Source organism: Macaca mulatta, chromosome 15 (assembly GCF_049350105.2).
Source record: "Macaca mulatta isolate MMU2019108-1 chromosome 15, T2T-MMU8v2.0, whole genome shotgun sequence".
NCBI lineage: Eukaryota > Metazoa > Chordata > Mammalia > Primates > Cercopithecidae > Macaca > Macaca mulatta.
In genome coordinates, this window is record NC_133420.1 from 66,939,802 (window position 1) to 66,963,744 (window position 23,943).

General features: G+C 40.3%; 1 protein-coding gene across 12 annotated transcripts in view; it reads right to left on the minus strand.

The window, feature by feature from the left end:
- ACO1 (aconitase 1) overlaps positions 1 to 23,943 on the minus strand; it is a 67,720-nt gene that overhangs the window by 11,035 nt on the left and 32,742 nt on the right. For 7 of the 12 annotated variants that reach the window (NM_001257865.1, XM_077965182.1, XM_077965184.1 and 4 more), the window contains 14 exon segments: positions 3,893 to 4,040; positions 5,588 to 5,730; positions 6,457 to 6,561; positions 8,427 to 8,551; positions 9,718 to 9,874; positions 10,779 to 10,863; positions 12,498 to 12,633; positions 13,935 to 14,094; positions 15,238 to 15,354; positions 16,481 to 16,581; positions 19,162 to 19,333; positions 21,317 to 21,456; positions 21,996 to 22,179; positions 22,310 to 22,379. In NM_001257865.1, the coding sequence (NP_001244794.1) occupies positions 3,893 to 4,040; positions 5,588 to 5,730; positions 6,457 to 6,561; positions 8,427 to 8,551; positions 9,718 to 9,874; positions 10,779 to 10,863; positions 12,498 to 12,633; positions 13,935 to 14,094; positions 15,238 to 15,354; positions 16,481 to 16,581; positions 19,162 to 19,333; positions 21,317 to 21,456; positions 21,996 to 22,179; positions 22,310 to 22,379 (1,843 nt within the window). 12 annotated transcript variants of the gene reach the window in all.

Sequence of the window (23,943 nt, forward strand, 5' to 3'; positions counted from 1 at the left end):
TATATATATTTTTTTTTTTTTTTTGAGATAGAGTCTCGCTCTATCGTCCAGGCTGGAGTACAGTGGCATGATCTCAGCTCACCGTAACCTCCGCCTCCTGGGTTCAGGTGATTCTCCTGCTTCAGTTTCCCAAGTAGCTGGGATTACAGGCGCACACCACCACACCCGGCTAATTTTTGTATTTTTAGTAGAGGTGGGGTTTCACCATGTTGGCCAGACTGGTCTTGAACTCCTGACCTCAAATGATCCTCCCACCTTGGCTTCCCAAAGTGCTGGGATTACAGGCACTTAAGCTACTGCACCTGGCCTTAAATTTTGTATTCTTAAAAACCATTTTATATTCTTTTGACAGAAATGCCTAATTGTTGTTGGTTTTATAAAAACATTGGAATCCTAAGGCATCAGGGGACAGAAGGAAACTAGATCAGATTTTTTCTTTTCCATTGACTAAATTATTTTAAAACTCAAAAAACAGAATCCGACCTAAACATTAATTTTGACTTGATATCAGAAACTCACTGAGGTCAGTTGTAAAAGGTAGGAAAACACAAAGAAGGTAACATGTTCTGAAATTATATAAAACACAAACTTTTATTAGTCACCTTTCTTCTTGAAGGTCAAGGGAAGAGATGCTACAAATGCAAATGGAAGCCCAAGTAAATAAAAGGTAGAAAAAGATTAATATTTTAGTACATGAGAAACATCTTACACAAATAGATTTGTTTTCTCATAGGAAATCTGAATATCTCACTGAACTGAGACTTTACAAAGACATGGTATCATCTCTGCTGATTGAGCAGTACCATTATTTTTCCTGGCTATGTAAGTCCTAAGATAACATTCCTCAAAGGAGAGACAGGAGCTACAGAAAACTCTCAAACAGATTTTCCCAAATTCGTATTTTGGTGTACTGATGGAACCTGTGGTTAATTTCACATGGCATTACCTAAATGTGGATAGGATTCTGTATGTCTTCAGCTAGACAGAACTCATAGAAACTGTCACAGAAATGGTGAAAACCTTCTTCTGTCTAACTGAATTGTCTGGATCCTTTCAAAGACCAGAAAGAAACAACTTATCTGGTATTTTCAGAGATTTTAGCTTTGGGTATTAAAAATGTGAAAGTGTGTGCTTTAAAAAGTACTGCAAAGTTGACAATCTCATGGAAAAGCACGTCATGTTACCCAAGATCAGAGGGACTAAGCAGGTCTAGAACTCAGGTCTCCTGACTTTTCTATTAAACGCGCCATGCTGAGAGCCATCGATAGCTTAGAAAGAAACAGCTCCCTGCACTCTTATGCTCGTCTAAAGAGAACACAGCATTTAGCTCTTTCTTCTGTCACTGTGCCTGTGTATCTCTACGTATTATGTTTAAACTACTAGTTTTTGATTTCTCCATTTTTAAAAAATTATCTGTCAATTTCCTACTCTGAGGATTTACTTTTCTTAACAATCTCTCCTCTTCCACACATTTCCCTTCTCCCCAACCTCCCGATACAGTTCTTTTGGTAAGTCAGCATTTGGTGTTTGCATGATTATGATGATGTAAATACTATTTACAGCTGAGCCAGGTAATGTACTACGATTTCCTTTTCTTGGTGATTTAAGACATGTTTCACTGGAGTCAGTAATTTTCATTTTTTCTATGTTTTTCCTGTTTCTATGTCCTTACCCATTAATTAAGCCCTGCAGTACAAATCACCTTTAAAGACATTCAAACACATTAGGCAATTTACCATTTTAAAATCTCTGTCATGGAGCTATCATTCCTGGAGCTCTCAGTCCTGTTCCAACTTGGGCCGACTGCTTGCTCTCTGGGCTTGCTGCATTCCTGTTACAGAGGACTCTTCCTTCACCAGCATCCTGGGGATTCCCTTCATCTGGATCCTATGTCTTCCCCTTTGATTTACTCCCTCATTTTGGTGAAACACGTTGCCAAGTAGCTTCCTAAGGAAGGTATTGAGGGCTATTTTTTAAGCTTTTGAATATCTGAATGTGTCATTACTTTAAGTGCACTTGACTGGTGATCTGATGGGCGTAGATTTTAGGATGCAAATCATTTTCCTCAGTCTAAGTTTCTAGCATCAAGAAGTCTGGAACACGTCTTATTTCCTGTTGTTTCATGTAAGCTGTTTTTCTCTGGAAACGTTGAGATTTCTCCTTTTGTTGCTCTTAATTTCGCAATGATATAACTTGGAGTGAGTTTTAAAATTATTTAGATGGGACTTCAGTTGGCCTTTTCAATCTGGATTCTCAGACCATTCAGTTGGAGAAATTTTACTTGTAGTTTTTCGTTTTGTTTTGAAATAATTTCCTCTCTTGCATTTTTTTGGTTCTCTTTCGAACACTTCTATTTAGGCAGGTGTTAGGGCCTCCTGAGTTCAGTTCTTACATTTTTTTCTCTTATCTTTCTGTTACATATTCTAGGAAATGTTCTCAACCAATCAACTTCTCCTTTGAATTTTCTTTGTAAATTTAAAACATTTTCTTGTCTTCTGATTGTTATTTCATAGCAACAGAAAATGAACTCTTCTCTAAGGATATAATTTTTTTTCTTTTACTTTTTGCACCCCCCCCCATGCCCCTGTTCAAGTCTTGGCTCAAATGTCTATTCATCCTTTATTCTGTCTCATTTAAGATGAGGCTCTAGACATCTGACTAGAAGTTCTATGTCAAACAGGGCTTGTAAATGAGTGTGGTACACTGTGACGTTTATTAGGGGTCCCCCAAAGTCTATAACTACAAGTCTTTCCCCTTGGTCTCTCGGGTATTCCATCATTCAACATGTAACTTTTTTCATTTAATATTCTGTAACCTCTGCTATTCATTGAACAAGCATCTGCTGTGCTAGGTCCTGGTTATCAATGCTTATCTCTAAAGAACGCGTTTGTGTTACAAAAATACAATCAGTTACGAGTGAGGCAGTACGTGTGGTGGTAAAGGGCACTGACTTGAGCCAGACTTGCTGGGTTTTAATTTCAGCTTTTCCACTGTGTGACCTAAACGAGTAATACGACTTCTTTATGCTTCAGTTCTCAATTTAAAGCACAGATAATCATGGTACCTACTTCAAGGGGTTGTTATGAGCATTATATAAATCAATATATGCAAAGAGCTTAGGAGAACACCTGGAATGTGGTTAAGTGCCGCAGACATATTAGCTATTATTATTTTAAAATAAGTCGGCAGGGTTATTTCTCAAATAAGTTAAACGGTTTACAGGCAATTTCACAGCACTCACTGGGAAGGGAAGTGACACTAAGGACCTATGACATGCACCAGAATCTATGCTAGATTTTATATTTCATTCCATTTTAAGCCTCACAGCTTTCTTCCAAGGTAGGTAGTATTTTTACTTCACAGGTGAGAAAAACGAGGCTCGGAGATGGAAATAACTTCAAGGCCCCACAGCTACTATAACACAGAGCTGGGAACAAACAGTCCCTGCTGCAACACACTGACCATGGTGCTCCCATTAGCACCAAAACACACCTCCAAGCGCCTCTCTACTCCTTCTTTTCATGTGGACTAGACGAATTAAATTACATGCCAATAAAGTCATACAATAACACTTCTTGATAAATACCCTTTAATTTAACCCGGTATTTCCCCTTCAAACACTTTAAATGAAATTTCACTCAAAGCTCAATTCCTAAGAAACGAGACTCGGTGAAACCACAGTTTAGAATCTTTAAGCAACAAGAAAAGGTTTGAATTTGTCAGTGATAGATTCTATGCATATAGACACCTGGCAAGGAGGACTGTAGTTAGTCTGAGGTAGGATGGAGCTGTGAAGAAAAACTAAAACCAAAAGACGAGTAACTGTAAATATCCAACCTCCACCAAGGCTGACAAATGCTAGTGTCTGCAGGAAGCGGAAGACAATACTCACGATTTCCCCAGAAGGCAGATGGATAGTCTGTGGTGCCTGCTTGTTCAAAAATCTGTTTAACAAGCGAATGTTGGCAAATGTTCCCCGTGCCATGACGGCGTCATTACCTCGGCGGGAGCCATAGGAGTTAAATTCTCGTGGAGTTAGGCTAAGGAGGCAAGCAAGAAAGGAGCTGGCTTAGTGAAGCAAGCAAAGATTAACCTTAGCTTACACCAAGAAAAGAAAAACAAACAAACAAACAACAAAAAAAAAAAACCATAGACCTGGCTATTTCTCTAAATCTCCTAAGCATTGTTCTCCATGGCATAAAAGCTGTCCCCAAAGCTTCAACGGAGAACAGAGAGAGGTGAGAAGGGGTGGTGAGAGGCATAACTCAGTATTCTCCTGGGTTAACTGTCTTTCAAATCTGGTTAGGAAAATAAGAAGGAAATCTTAAAAAGATATTTTATTTGTTAGTAGGGTAGCCTATAAAGCTTCATATAAGATAAAGAGCTAAAATTAAAAATAAGTGAGAAAATGAAAGCAAAGAATTACGGTAGGCAAATCAGATGGAGCCACAAATAGGGGGAAACACAAAATACATTCCATAAAGTAACCAGAAATAGTTTCAAATTTGTCCCTGAGTTATCAGGAACTCAATGCAAAGGAAAGACACACAACTGGCACCATAACTTACAACTTCCATGAGAGAAAAATCAAAGCAGTGCCAAAGAGGCAGAACAGTTATTTCTGGTCCCCAAACCAGAGGAAATCTTGTCTGAGGGCCCTCAGTGAAAGGAAACTTTGCAGTGTCAGGAAACATACCTTACAATTAACACAGTGATCAGTTCACTGAGCTGTTCCTTAAAATACTAGGGGGTGGATGTGTTAATATGATTTAATTAATGGTTAGATTGAATTTAAGGACTGAGTTTAATGGGCTTCAGGAGCAGGTGAGTATGTCTTGGAATCCTTGAAACTATCCAAAATGTTGTGGGTATGTGCATTTTTCTGGGAAGGCATTAGATTTGCTTTCATTCAATTCTCTGAAGTGTTCATGCCTCAAAAGGGGTCAAAAATCAATAGAAAAAAGGCATTTGGATTCTGTTCCTCAAATTTGCTCTGGCGAATCGCTGAAAGAGCTGATTCAGGAGATGGGGATAGGAACCAGGAATTTTTATCTCCTCACATGATTCTCATGGAAACTCAGACTGGGGAACCACTGACCTCGAGTAATATTAATCTATGAGATAGTAGTTGATAATACTGGTATACCTATGAATATCAGCACACTACTGAAGAACTGATAAACAGATGAGTAAGCTGCAAATCCTCCAAGCAGTGCTCTGTAAACATTAGGTTTCTCAACCAGGACCTGGCAATGCATGTCAGGTTCTGCCTCTGCCTCAGGTTAAGAGCAGAGCCTTGTACTTTAAAGATCAGCCACCCTGGGGGCAGGGATGACAGCTGGGCCTAATGGATACACTAGGTCCCTCTCCCCTTCCCCTTGTTGGGATTCACATGTTGATCGTTTCTCCCATGGAAGCTGTTATGGAGCAAACAGAAAACGCAATTGGTTTTTAAACCCCAGGGTTAAGCCTCAGTGAACACTGAAGAGTCTGATTCTAAAGGGCCAGGTGAAAAGAGAAACGCTGGCCTCATTTACTCCATTACTCCATTTTTGCCTTTAGTCCTTCCTGCCTCACTCATACTTACCCTCTGTTAGTTAAGTAGCGAGCAGCAGGACTGTTTCTCGCAATATTTCCAGCTGGAGAGATGTGGTCAGTTGTTACTGAATCTCCCAAATTTAGCAGCACATAGGCATCCACTATAGATTTAGGAGGCTGAAGATCCAAAGTCTAGCAAAGAATACAAAAAGTCAGCATTGGCCCAGGTTTTCTCAAACAAGTTACCAGATCAGTCTCAACGATGGTGGCCCATGGACCTGAACCAGATGACAGTTCCACAGCAATGCACAGAAAATTCTAGTGTTCTAGTTTTTATCAAAGATGCTAAGAAAAGTAAGGTGAATTTACTCAAAACATTCATATCTCAATCTTGAAGAAAAGGTCAAGTACTGGCAATATCCCCTCAAAAGCAACAGTAATGCAGCTGCAAATGACATTCTCTCTCTTCACATCCCTAGAACTCCTCAGATCCTGAGGACAACTGGAATCCTGACTTCTACTGCATCCCCTTCCCACAGTGACCCACCAGGAGGGCATAAACTTCTAGATCATCAGTTTCAGGGACAATGTCCCTGGTTTTTATGGGTATAAGGTTCACTATGGTGGGCAGTGGGGATGTTCTCCTGGAACAGTCCCTCAGACTCTACTAGGTTTAAGTCCAGGTGATCACCAGGGTGCCTGCGTACATCCACGCAGAACCCCTGCATAGAGAAACTGTAGGCCCACGGTAGCCAAATATCCCAGCCTCCCAACACTTTCCCTGCCAATATCTGCTTGGGTTTGCAAAGGTTTTAATAAAATGGGTAGTCAAAGCAAGAGTATGGGGTAATAAAGTAGATATGATTAGGAAAGAAATCCTTCAAAGAATTCATTTTGTTAAAAAATAAAAAGCCATACCAGGTTTTCAAAGAATGGTGGTGATTTGATATATGTAGATTTGGAATTCCAGAAAAACAGCTTATCTGATGGGGTTGCTAAGGCATTCCAGCTTTCATTCACAGTCTTAAAAAAGAAAAGAAAGGCAGATCTAATCACATCCCATTCTAGAGAAAATTTAATATGCAAACACAAAATATACATTCAAGCTAAAAGGTACACTAAAAACCATTTTTATTCTTAATAGCCACACACAAGAGTTCCTTTATACTAATAGTGTGTCACACTAAGTAACTTAAAAATCCATAGATACTGTGGGCTGGGTGTGGTAGCTCACATCTACTAATCCCAGTACTTAGGTAGGCTGAGGTGGGAGGATGGCTTGAGGCCAGGAGTTCAAGACCAGCCTGGGCAACATGGCAAAACCATGTCTCTACAAAAATTCTAAAAAAAAATTGGGTGTGGTGGCATGCGCCTCTAGTCCGAGCTACTCGGGAGGCTGAGATGGGAGGATTGCTTGAGCTCAGGAATTTGAGGTGGCAGTGAGCTATGATCACACTACTGCACTCCAGCCTAGATGACAAAGTGAGACCTGGTCTCTGAAAAACAAACAACAACATACATATGCACTGTGATAGGCAGCCTCTGGGATGGCAGGAGGGATCCTGCCTCCCGGGATTCACATCCTTTGTTGACCCCCTCCTGTTGAGTGTGGACTGAAGCTAGTGACTACCTCCTAGATTAGGTTACTGAGACCTGCCTTCTGTCTCTCTTGCTCTGATGGAAGCCAGCTACCATGTGAGCTGTGAAGAGACCCTCATAGCAAGTTGCTGAGGGAGGCTTCTAGTGAACAGCCAGTGAGAAATGGAGGACCTCGGTGCAACAGCCCTTGAGGAACTTAATCCTGCCAATAGCCACATGAGTGAGCCTAAGAGGACCCTTCTCCAGAGACTGCAGCCCCAGATGACAACTATTGGAACCCTGTGAAAGTACACAGTGAAGCTGTGCCTGGATTCTTGATGCACAGAAACTGGAAGACAATATATGTTTGTTGTTTCAACTCTATATTTTGGGGTAATTTGTCGCATAGCAATAGATAACTAATGCATATGCTTATCAATAACTTATGAAATCATAATAATCTAGATTGTACCAAAGAGGAAATTACTCTCTGACTGTTTTGGGAAGTGGCCTTCCAGGTCACACAGACACTGGGTAGCAAATGACAGCTGCTATGCATTAAAATTGGTTTGAATTCTGTCCACAGGTCCATTAACTCGGCCTTTGGAGGAATGCATTTAGCACAATGCCTGCCAAGCTCCCTAACACCATCTCCCACGGAGCACCTTGTGGAGGGTGCAGTGTGTGAACATCACACCCACATCACCCTTTCCCACAGACAGTTCTACTCTCATTTAAACCACCAGCTGCAGTCAGAAGCCCTTGGGTCAGCTGAATGCAGAAGGCGGGGAAAGGAATAATATCCAAGAGTCTCAGAATATAATGCTGAGCCCCATACATTGCCTCCTATTTGTAAAATGTACGGAAAGTTTGATTTTAGTAGCTTGGTACTTATTGAGTGGCCTTAATTTTTTTTAAGTGTGCAAAAATGCATTCTGAGAGGTGCATTCAACCAATGGACTCCACTTAGTGACACAATATAGAGACTACCAGGGCTCCTCGCCACAGCTGACACACACCCCACGGTGTCCGAGACAGGGGTGGGGTTTTGGAGAGCTGAACCTGAGGCCTTTCTTCTCTAGGCTGTCACTGACTTGTCCAAATCCGGGAACATTTAGGGGAGGTGGGGTTTGTAAAAATGCGAGTCACAGAAGAAAAATGACGGAGAACCCCCTCCCCAGTTATCTGAAGAAATAAATGTTACTTTATATAGTTGATACTCCCATTAGCCTTGAGGTCTGCAGACAGGACACAAAGGGAGCAGCTTTTCCTCAGATCCTCGGCGTGGGGAGGGCAGTGTAGGACCTCACCTCTATTTTCTGATAGACTTCCTTAAACATCCCCGGGATGACATACTGACGCTCCACTGCCTGGATCTCATCTCTAGTCGGCCAGATATCTTTCAGAAATACCTTCTGTCCCTTTGCATTTACTCCTGGGGAAAAATTGTTTATTAATGAGAAAACTTTCTAATATGCAATTTTCATGATTATAGAGTCAAGCCTCGTTCTCCTTGGTAGTTATGTTCTATAAAGCCTGTGTGAATGCTGAATGACTGGATACTGAATCATTGCCACTGGACGAAATACAGGATTAGGTTCCTGGGAGCCTCTGGTCACCAATCAATACATAACCTTGCTTCATGTGAGGCTTATTATTCACCTTATTCACCTTATTTAATAGAAACTGTTGACTCACTAACATTGAACTTCCAGCCGAAAGCACTATAACTCTTCTGAATGAAGCCTATCTAAACACAATGCACATCACAGTCAGCTTGTGCTTAAGAACGCCAGACAGCACTTCAGGGCTACGCTCAACGACCATTTTGAACAGCGAAATCACCACAAAAAGCACAAAAATGCAAAAAGCACGGCATTAAGTAGACTGAGCAAAGGATCCTTATATATCACATGAGAGCTGAAACAAGAAGTCAGAGTGACGCCTTGTCTGATCTCAGCATAGAACATGTGTGTTCAGTGATATAAAGTTTTCACCCCTTTATGCTGATCTGTGAATGACCGTGAACATACTACAAGTATTGATTTGGGGGTTAAAATACATTTTAGTGACTAGGCAAATCTGCAAGTATAGAACTCACAAATAATGAGGATCAACTGTACGTCTAAAGTTACGATTTCAGGGACGTTGTTTTCATATTATCTATTTGGCTTAGAATAGATTGAGGCAGGCAGAGCAAGCAAGCTGATCTGAGGAAAGGAGATATTGTATCATTTCTTTGGAATTCTGAGAAGTTGAAATATCTGCAGTATGTTTCTACAGAGTATATATTAAAACAACGCCTATAATTAAAGTGAGAGCTGGAAAGGGAGGAACTACAGAAGAAACCAGAATGGCAAGATGTCTATTCCTTTTGGCACCTACTTTCCTTTTGTCATCCTTGACCCTCAGTAGATTCTTGTTTTAACTACTGCAGTTAAGTCTTAGCTGTATACTGGGGAATAAAGAAATGATTCTCTTCTTTGTCTTCTCCCTGGAGGTTCTATGCTTCATTTCCTATTAAGGAAAGCGGCAACTTTCTTCCAGTAATATTTCTGAATTCACTGGAAAAAAATTATAGCTGCGCAAACAAAATCTTACCCAGTGGTTCTTTCTCAAAGTCAATTCTGATGGTCCCAGCAATTGCGTATGCTATTACTAAGGGGGGAGAAGCTAAATAGTTGGCCCGGGTGTTGGGGTGCACTCGACCTTCAAAATTCCTGTTCCCAGATAGTACTCCAACAGCGACAAGGTCTCCCTGTGTAAGGCAAGAGAAAAATCAGGTCATTAAAAGAGACTGACTAGGCTTCTTGTCTCAGACCATTTGCAAGAGTTTCCACATCGCAAGGATAGTCCTTTAAGCTGCCCTTTCACTTGGTTCTCTCCCACTAGAGGGGAAAAGGGTACATCGGGTGTCCCCGTGGGAGATACTCTGGGTCAAAGGAAGCAGAGACATGTTTAGTGATTTCTGCTCACGAGAAAATACCAGGTAGTTAGAAGGCAACATACTAGTTATTGCTGTCTGGGGCCCAAGAACAGGTGGGAAAGACCTAACAGTTGATAGCTAAAGGAAGTCACAATGACTTACATAGATTCTATAATTAATGCAAAGCAAACCAAATAATATTTTTCAAGGTTCAGCATTTTTGGGACAAAAATCAAGCCAAAACAATTTAGTTCAGATTCATTTGTGTGGAGACTTGTCTCACTTTGAACCAATTTTCAAATTATCCAAGTTGGTGCAAAAGTAATTGTGGCCTTCATCACTGAAATGGCAAAATCACAGTTACTGTTGCACTAACCCAATACCTATAACAAACAGCTGTAGAGCTCTTTGTAGTCAAAACCAGCAAGTACTGAGCACTTACTGGAGTGCCAGACACTGCACTAAGTGACTTACGTTTATCATCATCTTAATTCTCACAACTCTATAAAATAGATACCATTATCATCTCCAATATACAGTTGTGAAAACCCAGGCACAGATAGGCTAATTAACTTGCCCAAGGTTATCCAGCTAGTAATTTTAGCTAAACTCAAAAGACCACACTCTAAACCACATCCCCTGCTTCCATGGACCTTGCTGAAAATACCAGCATTTTTGTCAAATTACATGAAAAGAAACAACTGCTCTGAAGACCTACAGGCACCTCTGCAATTACCTGTGTGATGGCTTCTACCACAGGTTCAGGTAAAGGCCCACTGTTGCCAATGCAGGTCATGCAGCCATAGCCCACCACGTCAAACCTAGACACCAAGGGAGAAGCACAAAAAAAAAGAATAACTTTCAGTGAGCCTTTCTGCTGGCCACAGTTTCCAGAGACCACTGTTCAAAAAGGAATTGCAGTGCATGAACAAAGTTCAGTATAGTGCTATTTCTAAAAGTTTCATTCTTGAGAGCATTCTGATATATCATATAGCATAAGAAAACTATTCATATTTTTTACTTATAAAAAGGAATCAAATTGAATAAACAACAATTTTAAGAGTTGAAATCATATAGGCCATTTAATATCTTAACTACTGTTATTGTATAATCCCAAGGAGATTTGAATTTTATGAGGCACATGAATAAAATATAAGTCAGGAATAATATGGAAATTGGAGAAAGCGTATTTGGCAATGAATACGTTCACGCACTGCACAATGATGTTTCAGTTAGTGACAGACCACATATACACAACGGAGCTGACAAATTCCTATCACCTAGTGATGTTGTAGCCATCGTGATGTCACGGCGCAAGGCATTTCTTGTTTATGATGATGCTGGTATAAACAAACTCATGCTGACGTTTTATAGTTCTTTTAGAGTGTACTCTTTTTAAAAAAAAAAAAAAAACAGTTAAGTGTAAAACAGCCTCAGGAAGTATTCCAGAAGGCATTATTATCTTAGGAGATGACAGCTCCATGGATGCTATTGCCCCTGAAGACCTTCCAGTGGGACAGATGTGGAGGTAGAAGACAGTAACACTGACGATCCTGACCCTGTGTAGGCCTAAAGTGTGTGTTTATCTCTTAGGGTTTTTTTTTGTTGTCGTGGTGTTTTTTTTTTTTTTGAGACAGGGTCTTGCTGTCACCCAAACTGGAGTACAGTGGCATGATCATAGCTCACTGCAACCTCAAACTCTGGACTCAAGCCATCCTGCAGCCTCAGCCTCCTGAGTAACTAGGACTACAGGCATGTACCACCATGCCTGGCTAATTGTTTAAAATTTTTTTTTGTAGAAACAGGGGTCTCACTATGTTGTCCTGGCTGGTTTCAAACTCCTGGCTTGAAGCAATCCTCTTGCCTTGGCGTCTCAAAGCACTGATATTATAGGTGTGAGCTACTGGGTCCAGCCTGTCTTGGTTTTTAACAAAAAAGTTTAAAAAGTAAAAAAATAAAAACTTCAAAAACAGAAAAAACCTTATGAAATAAAGATACAAAGAAAATATTGTGGAACAGCTATATGATATGTTTGTTTTAAGCTAAGTGTTATAAGAGTCAAGAGTTTCAATAAACTTAAAAGTTTGTAAAATAAAAGTAAGCAACGGTTAACACTATTGAAGAAAGAAACTGTTTTTTAAATTAAGTTAGTGTAGCCTAAGTGTCCAGTGTTTATAAAGTCAACAGTAGTGTGCAGTAATGTCCTAGGCCTTCACATTCACTCTCCACTCATTCACTGATTCACCCAAAGCAACTTCCAGTCCTGCAAAGTCCATCCCTCTAGGGCACTTACCTCTTTAGATGGAATGTAAGGGTTTAAGTCTAACTACCATCTGATAAATGACTATGCAATTAGATATCAGATAATCTCACATCTGTTACAAGGTGACACAGCAAGATACATGAGGGATAAAATTCAACAAAAGCAATGGTGCAAAAGAAAACTCTCCCTCACCCAAGCTGAGACAGATAAGGCATGACTCCGCTTTCTTGTAGGTAGTAGGTGACCACGCCGCTCCCAGGAGACAGGCTAGTTTTGATGTAAGGCATCACGTTCAGGCCAGCATCCACAGCTTTCTTTGCTAACAATCCTGTGAAATGGTAAACACAGATGCAGTGTGGGTGGCTGCCTGCTTAGGTGCCAGGCACACTTCAGAAAAGAGCCTGATTTTCTTCAGTCTGCATTTCCTGCCACCACCTGACCATGCTCCCTTCCTGTTGGCACTATCTGCTGTTTTTGCTGCCAAACAGAAATCTAAAGGTTCCCTGGCCAACGGTCATTTAGATGTATGCAGTAAACTCAAAACTAGGCAAGGAAATGAAGAAAGAGATTTGCTTATTTTTTTTTTTTTAAAGAGATAAATCTAAAACCATTTAGGAATATATTACAAAATGAGTTTTTAATTTTTTTAGAGGGAAAATGATCTTTCTAATTATGTTTGATTTGGATGAAAATCATAATTGAAGGAGCCCTTTTTGTAACTATATCAACTGTGTGCTGGCTGGCAAGGAACAGTCAGCCGAGAAGTAAAAATCGAATGTTCAGATATATCTTGAAGTGGAAGATCTGCTGGACTTTGGCAGATACAGAGACTGCTACTGGAACACCGGGTGCTCTGTCTTAGGAAGTATCACAGAAGTAACAAAAACATGAGCAGTGGGGGTGGGGGCATGAGGGGACAAAAAGCCACAGACAAGCTGGTGACTTGTCCACAGAAGACTGGTTTGCTCCAGACCAGACAGGGAAAGCTTAGGTGGCAATACATGGACTCAGGCAAAGGTTTTCCTAATGCCTGTGTCTGCTTCATAAAAAGGAACTGTTGACACTGTCTGGTCTGTGGATGGATATAAGAGAAGCTTTAGGGATGACCAAAAACTTTGAAACTAAAGAGACCTTATAGTAGGGAAACCGCATATATAAATATTAACAACTTAACCAGAATTGTAAAACAGGTCAGCTGCCCCAGGTTTTATCAGCCAGTGCCCTGTGCCTCATTCAGAAACACCTCCCAGCATTCAAGTCAGAACTCAATCCTGCTGCTCAGGGCTTTCACGGAGAACAAAGTCTGTGATAACGCTTTATTTTTCTTCCAAAGTCTGACATGAGAATGTAGGCTTTCCCAGAAATCTAGCTTCCTTTGCTTTCCTCTATTTATTTTCTGTGTTAATTCTCAAGACAGACTATTATGCAGTGTGCATTCTATTTTAGAAACTTTGCTTTGGACAGTATTTATTGTGTAGATATTTATGGGCCAATAAATATCTGTATCTGGAAAAGATGAGGTTCAGGGAACTACACACAGAACTCCGCTAAGGCCCAGGGCCCTGTCTTGGGCTATTTCCACCTACACATGTGTATGATGACCATGAGGATGGAGTCAAATGCACTTACCTGCCCCTAACATCACAGATGGATTACTGGTGTTTGTGCAGCTAGTAATGGCCGCAATGACCACAGAACCATGAGCAAGGGTGAATTCAGTGTTATCATAGATAAAGGTCTTATGGTCATTATGATGTTCGGGAGCCACTTGGAATCCTTTAAATCCTTGCTAAAAGAAGAAAAAATATATATTATATAGGAATATGTTTATATAACATACACATATATCTGGCTAGAGGAAAAAACATACATATAGTCAATGGTTCTCACATTAGAAGAAGGAATACTTTGGTAAGTATAATTTTAAAGGCCAATTCTGCAAGTAAACTCTGAAATACTACAGAAAAATTACTCGTTTTAAATCTTTACGAAAAGCAGTCATGATATCTGAGTCTTACTCTGCACTGAAATTAGTAACAATTACTTCCTTCCCACCTCAAAAATGTAAATGCTAAAACTACAAATTTAAAGTTAGTCTAAATTGAACTCAATGACATTATTGTACAGTTTAATGGATAGGGACTGATTAAGACTATGGATTCTAACCTTACGGAAATTTAGAAAAAGGTGCTATTTTGACCAGATTCAACTAATCATGATCAACAGTGCAAACAAAGTACAACTGAATATTTGGCATAATACTGGTGTCTCACAGATAAAATCCATCATACATCTTAATCATTCCTTTGGGAAATGTTCATTGAAAATCTACTGCATATGAGATACTGTGCTAGGTACCTTGTGGGCTCCCAAGGTGATTCAGACACAAATCCTGTTCTCAAAGGTACAGTCTAGTAACAGAAATCATACATGCAAATAAAATACCAACAATGTAAGTTAAAGAATATGGAACGCTATCAAAGTATTTCAGACCAAGCACCATGAAGTGTCCAATAAGGAAAGGTGACTTTCTGCTATGAGATTCTGAGAACCCAATGCAGAGTAGCTGGTATCTGAACAAAGTTTTATGGAGTTCACAAAACAGAATATAATGAGTTGGAGAAGAGACTTTCAGGCAGGGAGGGGCATGCAGAAAGGTACAACAGTTAGAAAACCTTGGGTGAGTAAACAGCGTGGTGAGGGTCCTGCGAAAAGCAGACGTGCTTAAAAAGGTGGGTTGAGTTGTGTTTATGATGGCTCTTGCTGCTTGGCTCGTGGCTAATGGAGGAAGTCATTAAGAACTTCAGAAGGGAGAATAAACACCCTCAAGCGTCAGGCTGTAGGAAGATTCATGTCAAGTGGGATGAAAGCCTGGACACTGAGTAACCGGGGTAGAGTCGAGAGGATTCAACCTCTTCCCACAGGCCCCTACCTTGGCTCCAAGGCAGCTCTCAAAATCCTTTTTCATGTCGGACACAGCAACTTTGTCCTGAGGCCTTTTGGGTCCACTACAGCAAGGCACTACTGTTTTCAAATCTAATTCCACAACCTGTTGACCCCAAAGAAAAGAAATTACAGAATTTACATTATACCCACAAAGAGGAAATCCAAAGCATGCCAGAAAATTTAAAACATCACAACCATAAAAATAAGCAAATAAACTACCACATTCAAAAACAAGGAAGCCAATGTTTCTCTTAATTCTCTTAATTAATCTTAAGCGATTAATTTCACAAGATCATGATGGGCACTTAAGTAGCAGGAGACAGGCAGGCAGCCTTGCCATCTCTCAGAAAGAACAGGGTGGGTGCTGCAGAGGCCCAGTGTCCTCCACTCACCCATCCTTGGAGGCAGCTCATCGCGCTTTGTAGGGCTAAGTTAGGTTGAAGGTGGGTTATCTATTGAAATCATACATAAACCATTACACTTCTAAGGTGATTTGGGAGGGATGCAGCCATTAAGTTATCAACGCCAGGAAATGGGCCTTAGTCTAATTGAATATTTCCTTTCCTCAGTGTAATAAGAAACCAAACAAGGGTCGCAGGTCTAGTTTACCTTGTGGTCTAGAAAAATGTGGATTCAGTTTACTGACATGTTTGTACCTTCACTTCTTTCTAGGTCTATAATAATGATGGTTTAGCCTTTAAACAGCTCTTGTTCCACTAGTGAAATCTTTTCATTTTTCTTTATATTTCAATAGATTTTTGAGGAACAGGTGGTGTTTGGTTACATGAATAAGTTCTTTAGTGGTGATTTCTGAGATTTTGGTGCATCCATCACCTGAGCAGTGTACATCGTACCCAATGTGTAATCTTTTATCCTTCACCTCCCTCCCACCCTTTCCCCTGAGTCCCCAAAGTCCATTGTATCATTTTTATTCCTTTAGCAGTCTTTCAGTGGCCTTCCACATTAAGAGGCATGAATCAATATTTCAAATAGGGGGGGACACTTAACTTACAATGATTAAGCCAGTAGGAATGTAAGAAGTTATATTATTCTGTTATGTTTACAATTTCCTTATCCTTTTGGTTTTTCAACCTTTTAACAGTCCGTTCTCTTGTAATGCCTTGGCAGTGACTAATTTCTTACCAGTGCATTCCCCCAAGAAAAAACACAACTAAAATCGCAGGCTTGTGGAAGAGGAAATACATGCGCAGTGGAAGGTACTCTCATACCTGGGTGAAGTCTGGGTCTTGAGAAGGGTCATTGAAATCTCGAAACATTCCTACAGCCTGAAGATATTTTTTAATGTACTTTACTTTTTCTTCATCACGACCTAAAAGGCATTTTAAAGAGTAACAAGTAACATAGGTTAGTATTTCCTGGTTGAAGTTTATAAACTGATACTTGCATCAGCAATTATGTAAGTATGCAACATATGCTGCACTTACACGCACACCAACAGCTCTGTCGATTTTTCGGCTTCCACGCTAATGGTTTAACTCTCCCCCTGATGCTGCTTTTTATTAGGGGCCATTAATGAATGTGCTGTTCCTATCAAAGTGACTGTTTTCTGAAAAATATTCTGGTTCTATCTATAGATAACCCCCTTCTTTTTGGGTATAGCCTTTAATTAAGAGAATCTTACGCCTGAGCTAATTGTGAAAGCATGCCTATGCATTTGCCTTCAACTGGCCACAAAGACTCAGCATTCCACATGATTTTACTGTTAAAATTAAAACCCATCCCAACCCCACCCGAAATCACTGGCTACTGAGCACTTTCTGGGCACTGTGCCCTAAACCTTTTAAATGTATTACCTCAATCTCTAATCCTTTATCATAGTCTTATGATACAATGATTATTCCCATTTATAGATGAGGAAATGGTGGCTCAAGAAGACTCCCTAAGTAACCTTCTCATGTAACACAGCCAGTAAACGGCAGAACTAAAATCCAAACCTGAGCTTGACCCAGAAGTTCAAAGTCTTAACTCATGATGCTGCATCACCAGGAATATGACCTTGAGCCCTTTGCTATTCAACTCTTATCAAGATCCCGGTGTAGGAGATAATACTCATGAAGTATGACCAACGGACATGCCGTCCACAATTTCTCTGATGGTTAGAAACAGAAGGTTTGATCCTTTGGCCTACCACTGATCAGAATTTTTTGTTTGTCTGCTTGTTTTAGCTGAATTGTAAACGTCATTAGCTCTCAGCACAGGCCTCATAAAAGACAGCTGTATGAGCTTCACTAATGTATTTGTATCCTGACCTGTTGTTGAGCCCGCTGTTCACTACACCCCATGCCATGCTCTTCATGAAGATGAACAGGAGAAATGTCTCTTAGGGTTTACTGTGAGAAAGGGCTACACTCTTCTGAAGCAATATGTTTGTTTCAATTTAATAGATGTTACAAATTTGGCACTGGATCACCAAGAAGTATAATGGCCACCTGCAGCACCACGGGAACTAACCAGTTAACCTTCCCTCTAGATCCATCTCACAGCTTTTGCCCCTCTATCCAGCACACTATCCCTTCTCTTCTTTAGGTTGATTCCCTCAATTATTTATTCCGTTCTTTTAGTTCTTTATCTTTTTCACTTAAAATCCTTTGGGGGAACAAAGATGTATTAATCAATTTCAATTTATTTTTATATTTAATAAAAACTTTTTTTAAATAAACTTTTTCATCACAATCTTTGCTATTTCTAGAGGAATTTCCTCAGTTTATGGGAGAAGACTAAGATTTATTTGGAGTCTGAAAGATTCTCATGAAACCCTTCCAGTGGCTGTCCCTTCACTTCATCCAGACATCTGCGGAAGCACCTCTGGAGTACTTCAGCCACCTCCCCTTTCTTTTTCATTATCACATCACACTTACACATTTGTTCACTTGTTCACTGTCCTCCCCCCTCACTAGAAAGTAAGCTACCTGATGGCAGGGACTTTATTTTATAATCTTGTTCACTGCCATATCTTTGGGAACTAGACCAGATATTGATAATTTGCTAAATGAATGACTGAATGAAGAGTTAATGTTTTTAAAACGAGAAACACATTTTAAAGCTTTCTCAAAGTTAAAAGTCAAATTTCTAAAAATACAGAGTTAAAGATCTGTCAATGATTTAAAATGCCTTCATAAGCAGCCTCTCATTTCTTTTCTTTCTTTCTTTTTTTTTTTTTTTTTTGAGACAGTCTTTCTCTGTTACCTAGGCTGGAGTGCAGTGGTGCGAGATCAGCTCACCACAACCTCCGCCTCCTGGGAGTTTCACCATGTTGGCCAGGCTGGTCTCGAACTCCTGACCTCAGGTGATCTGCCTGTCTTGGCCTCCGAAAGTGGTGGGATGACAGGAGTGAGCTACCATGCCTGGCCTCATTTCATTTTTCGGACATCCCTGAGAGGGGTGTTGCAGAGTGCTGTTCCTGTTTGGAGCCAGGCAGTTGCAGGGTTGGCTTCTGACTCTGCTATTTATTAGCCTTGGGGATGAACACTTCTCTGATCCTCAGTTTTCTCTAATGTTAATTAACTTGTCAATCAACCTACCGTACAGATTTGTAAAGAGGTTGACAGCAAATACATACCAGGTGCCTGGTACACAGCAAGTACCCAACAGACAACAGTAACCATTACTAAGATCACTTGTTTAATTTCAAAAAAACTAGTAGTAGAGGACCAGTATAAATATACAGGCTTCTGTAATCTCTGAGCTCTTTCTATTGGCCATACCATCTCTATCTCATATTAACTCCTTAAATCCCAAAAACCCATTTTGACTCCATGGAGGAAAAAAAAAAATGTGTAACTGTAACCCAGTGCCTTCTGTTGGGCAGAGGCAGAAGGCAGTGCTCAGATTCTCAGTGCTTCGTCAAACTTTTACAAAGAGCCCTGTGCTTTCGGGGCCCTTCACTTACCTGTTTGCACCAGGTATGTGATACTAACTTCGTCAACTGGGAAAAAGGCAGCAGTTGCTCCGTACTCTGGACACATGTTAGCAATTGTAGCTCGGTCAGCAATGGACAACTGGGCTACTCCTGGCCCGAAGAACTCGACAAATTTGCCCACTACCCCAACCTGGCGGAGGTGCTAAGCAGCAGAAACAACAGAAAAGTTGGAGATCTGACGGCCCACATTCAAAATGCAGAACTACCATCTTGCACTTCTTATAAACTAGTCTTGTCAGTAAACCCAAAAAATACATTAGCCCAACACATTTGTGATCACTTTCAAAACTTAAAAAGCAATGCCAACTAAATGCAACATGGTATCCTGGATTGAATTCTGGAGCAGAAAAGGGACATTACTGAAAAAACTGGTAAAGCCTATAGTTAAGAGTACCACACCAATGTTAACCTCTTAGTTTTGATAAACGTGCCATGGTTATTTAAGATGTTAACATTATGGGAAGCTGGGAGAAAGATAACAGGAATTCTCTGTACTCTTTGTACTAACTCTCCTATAAATCTAAGATGATGTCAAATAGTTCTTATTTATAAAAAGAAAGACAAAGTGTGCCCAAAATACAAATGATATTAAGAAAAATATTTCAAAATGAGAAACATTCTCTTTCCCTCTCTAATGAGATCATTGGAAGCATCTGGAAGTGTTACACATTAAATTCTTTCAACCTAAATAACTACTTGCACTAGTTAAGAAAGTAATTTTTCAAAGGCATAATGAACAAAATTCATGCTACAAGTATAAGTCAAATGTAACCAAAAGATCCCCATGTCTTTTCCACACAAGGCACCAGCCAGGAATGAGGCCACAGTGACTGACTTAGCTCTGCATAAAGCCAGTTTCTAGTCACAACCACATAGATGGGCTCTTTTGGTTATATGGGATTCTGCCAAATTTTGTGAGGAAGTCCTGTAGTATTCCACATCTGAAGAACAGTGCACAGACATTTGTGATAAGCTATGGTATTCAAATAAATCCAATTCCAAATTTCACAAAAATTAAATCAAACAGAAATGTGTTTTGCACTTTAACAATGGCGTGTCCATGCAAAAGACCCCAGCCTCCAAACTATAAAAGCAGAAAAAATTATGTTTGTGAACATTAAAAACCATTGCTTTTCCAAGCGTCTTCCAAAATGAAATGGCCTTCTTTTTACCAAACAAGTAAATCACAGAAAAAGATGATCTCCTCTAACAGCTACAGAAAAAGCCTAATACTTTCCAGCTTCATGACATATCTGTTACAATAATGTAACTTATAATACAGAGAAGAGAATTTAAAAAGTAAAACTCTATTCATGGAACTACCTTGCTATTTGCATAAAAGGAAGAACCATGTGGAAAACATGTAGTGAAAGCATAAACACACGCACGGGAATGATTCTTACAACCTCAGGATAGTGATTATTTCTAGAAATGGGGAATGTGGCTTTAGCCACAGATATTACATATTATTTCTTTAAAAACACAGAGAGCTCTGAAGCAACTATGACAAAATGGTATCATCTGTTAAATCTAGGTGGTGGGCATATGAATGCCATCTTAATTTCTGTATCATTGAACTATTTCACAGTTTAAAAATTTTCCTTTAAGAAAAAAGATCAAGCCTGTAATCCCAGCACTTTGGGAGGCCGAGACGGGCAGATCACGAGGTCAGGAGATCGAGACCATCCTGGCTGACACGGTGAAACCCCGTCTCTACTAAAAAAAATACAAAAAACTAGCCGGGCGAGGTGGCGGGCGCCTGTAGTCCCAGCTACTCGGGAGGCTGAGGCAGGAGAATGGCGTGAACCCGGGAGGCAGAGCTTGCAGTGAGCTGAGATGCGGCCACTGCGCTCCAGACTGGGCGACAGAGCGAGACTCCGTCTCAAAAAAGAAAAAAAGAAAAAAGAAAAAGATCAATGCAGCAATACTAGAAGAAAATAAACATAATTATCTAAACTTAACAAAGAATACTCCCCTTACCTCATCTCCTTTTAAAATCATCAACCTGGTTTTCTAGCATTGCTAGAGCACTTGGAAACCAAAAAAGATTCCATTATTTATTCCCTCCATTGGAAAGCTACAATTGCGACTTTCCAAGACCACAGAAGAGGTTGCATATTGTTACCTTGGTAATGGTGAGCACGATGTCAGTGGATGTTACCAGAGGGTGGGGCTTCCCCATCAGCCTATAGCCAATCACCTGAGGAAGCACCATACTGATTGGCTGACCCAACATGACAGCTTCTGCTTCAATACCACCGACACCTGCAATGAACAGCATGACCGGAAAAATGCTTTCATCACTCCTTACTCTATCTCTCAGGTATAAATTTAGTGACATTAACAGGTAATAAACCCAGATACAATGTTTAATTGGTACAGAGTTATGTTCCTATAAAGAACAGTTGTTTTTTCTCTATTTTCCTTTACAGAATTTTTAAACAAGTGTTTCTCAAAGCATGGTCCCCCAAACACCTGTATCAAAATCCCCTTGGTGCCACATGCAAAGAAGAGTAAGCTTTGGGAACCTCTGTTTTTAATACCCCAGGTGATTTTCATGTACGCTAAATGTCCCTAACCCCTTGCTCCTGTTCATTCTTCCAAGTATAATTACTGAGTGCCTGCTAGGTGCAAAGTGATTCTCTGGGCACTGGAAAAACACCAGTGACAAAACTGACAAAAATACCTCTCAGAAACTTGTGGTCATGTAAATTAATGTTACTGAAATGTAATAGAATCAAAGTGAATTAAAGTGCATGCCCCAAAACAGCATATATGGAATAGAAACCTGGAAGAACACTCACCCCAACCAAGAATGCCCAAGCCATCAATCATGGTAGTGTGCGAGTCTGTGCCCACGAGGCTGTCTGGGTAATAATATCCATCCTGATCAAATACCACTCTTGCCAAATATTCCAAATTCACCTGGTGGATGATTCCTGAGCCGGGGGGAATAATCCTCATGTTGTGAAAAGCCTGGGAACCCCACTGGGATTGACAAATGGAAAGAAGACTATGAACACGTGAAGTACTTCTACTCAGCCCATCTTCTTGGCATCTCTCCCTCGTACCCCACATACAAAGAAAACCAAACAATGGAACCAGAACCTGCCCATACCTTTAAAAATTCAAATCGCTCTCTATTTCTTTCAAATTCCAGGTCTTGATTCTTCTGTAAACTGTCTGCCCTGTCAGAGAGAAAAATTAAATGTATACAATTTGAGGCTTAACATGTTAGTGGTCAAATTTATTGGTGGTGAAGAAACAAAATGGAATTGCATCTCCTTGCTTGCTGAGTGATAATTTCACTCGTGACTACTTACAGTGTGGAATAGGAGAGGTAACTAGTGAAAGTAAAAAGAGTAATTATTGTTTGGTTCAAGTGATTCCTACAAGGCCTTTAAATATGGTAGGCAGAAAACATGGAACTGAATTCAAGTTAAAACTAATCTAATCATAGTCTGACTCTTAGGAACAGACTCAAGACATTATATGACAACAGCAGCCTGGACATTTAAAGAACTCTTGTTTCTATACTCCTCATTCATGACCTCATTATAACACCTCTCTGACCTGGGCTGTGTCTGGGTTGGCATTTTCATCTCTATGTTGGGAGACAGAAAACTAGCAATGCTGACAGGATCAGTACCTTATAGAATCACAATCTCCTGTGTGTAGGACCAAGGTTTATGAGGAAGATGGTGTCACCTGATAACGTCTGTGAACCACAGATTATACGCGAAGATTTACTCAAGGTCATTCAGTCCATCAGGACAACATAGGGCACCAAGATGATTTTCTAGGATTTTAAAAATCAAACTGCATTGTTTTGAGTCAAGGTAGAATAAGCCATAGTCACAAGATCGCAGATTCAGCACACAGAATGTGCTTATAAAGTGTGTATCATAGGATTCAGTGAACACAGGAAAAGCTAGTAAAATTCATAGCTAAGATCAAAGTCAGACTTCATTAATGAAGTACTGGATAACTACTTTCTAGTACCCAGTAGTTAACACTTATTGACACTACTAGGAGCCAGCAACTATTCTAAATGCTTTATGTTAATTTTCTCATTCAGTCTCCATAATATCCCTTTGAGTCAGGTACAACTAATAGCCACATTTTTCAAGTGGGGAAACTGAGACACGGACAGGTTAACAAACTTGCTCAGGACCACAGAAACTAGTAAATGGTGGAACTGGGATTGAAACCCAGGCTGTCTGACTCCCGAGTTGACACAATCCTTTAATCCCTATACTACACAGCCTTCCTGTCATAGTTACAGAGACTGTGGCAGTAATGGTGGCAGTGGTAGTACCACCACCACAGTAACAGCAAGAGCTAAAAGGCAACATTACGTTATGGACGCTCAGAGCTTTACACATGTGAAGTCATCATCACAACCCCTCACGTAAATGCTACTGTCATCCTCAGTGTCCGGAAGCAGCAGCTGAGGCACAGAAAGGTTAAAATTGTCCGAAGTTAGACGATAACACAGCACGGTTATCTGAGCCGAGGTCTGACTTGCCCCGGGACTTTCTGCTTTGACCATGATACTCTGTTTCTCACTCACTCTGATCATCCACCCTCCCAGAGCCTGCCATGTGCTACATGCTGAAAATGCAATGGTGCAAAAGCTGCATGCTCACTGCCCACTGCCGCACTGAGTTTGGTGAGAGGGCAACTGCAGAAGCATGTAATCATCACTGCCTGGTATGGGAAGCACAGGGTGCCATGGGAGCACTCGGAATG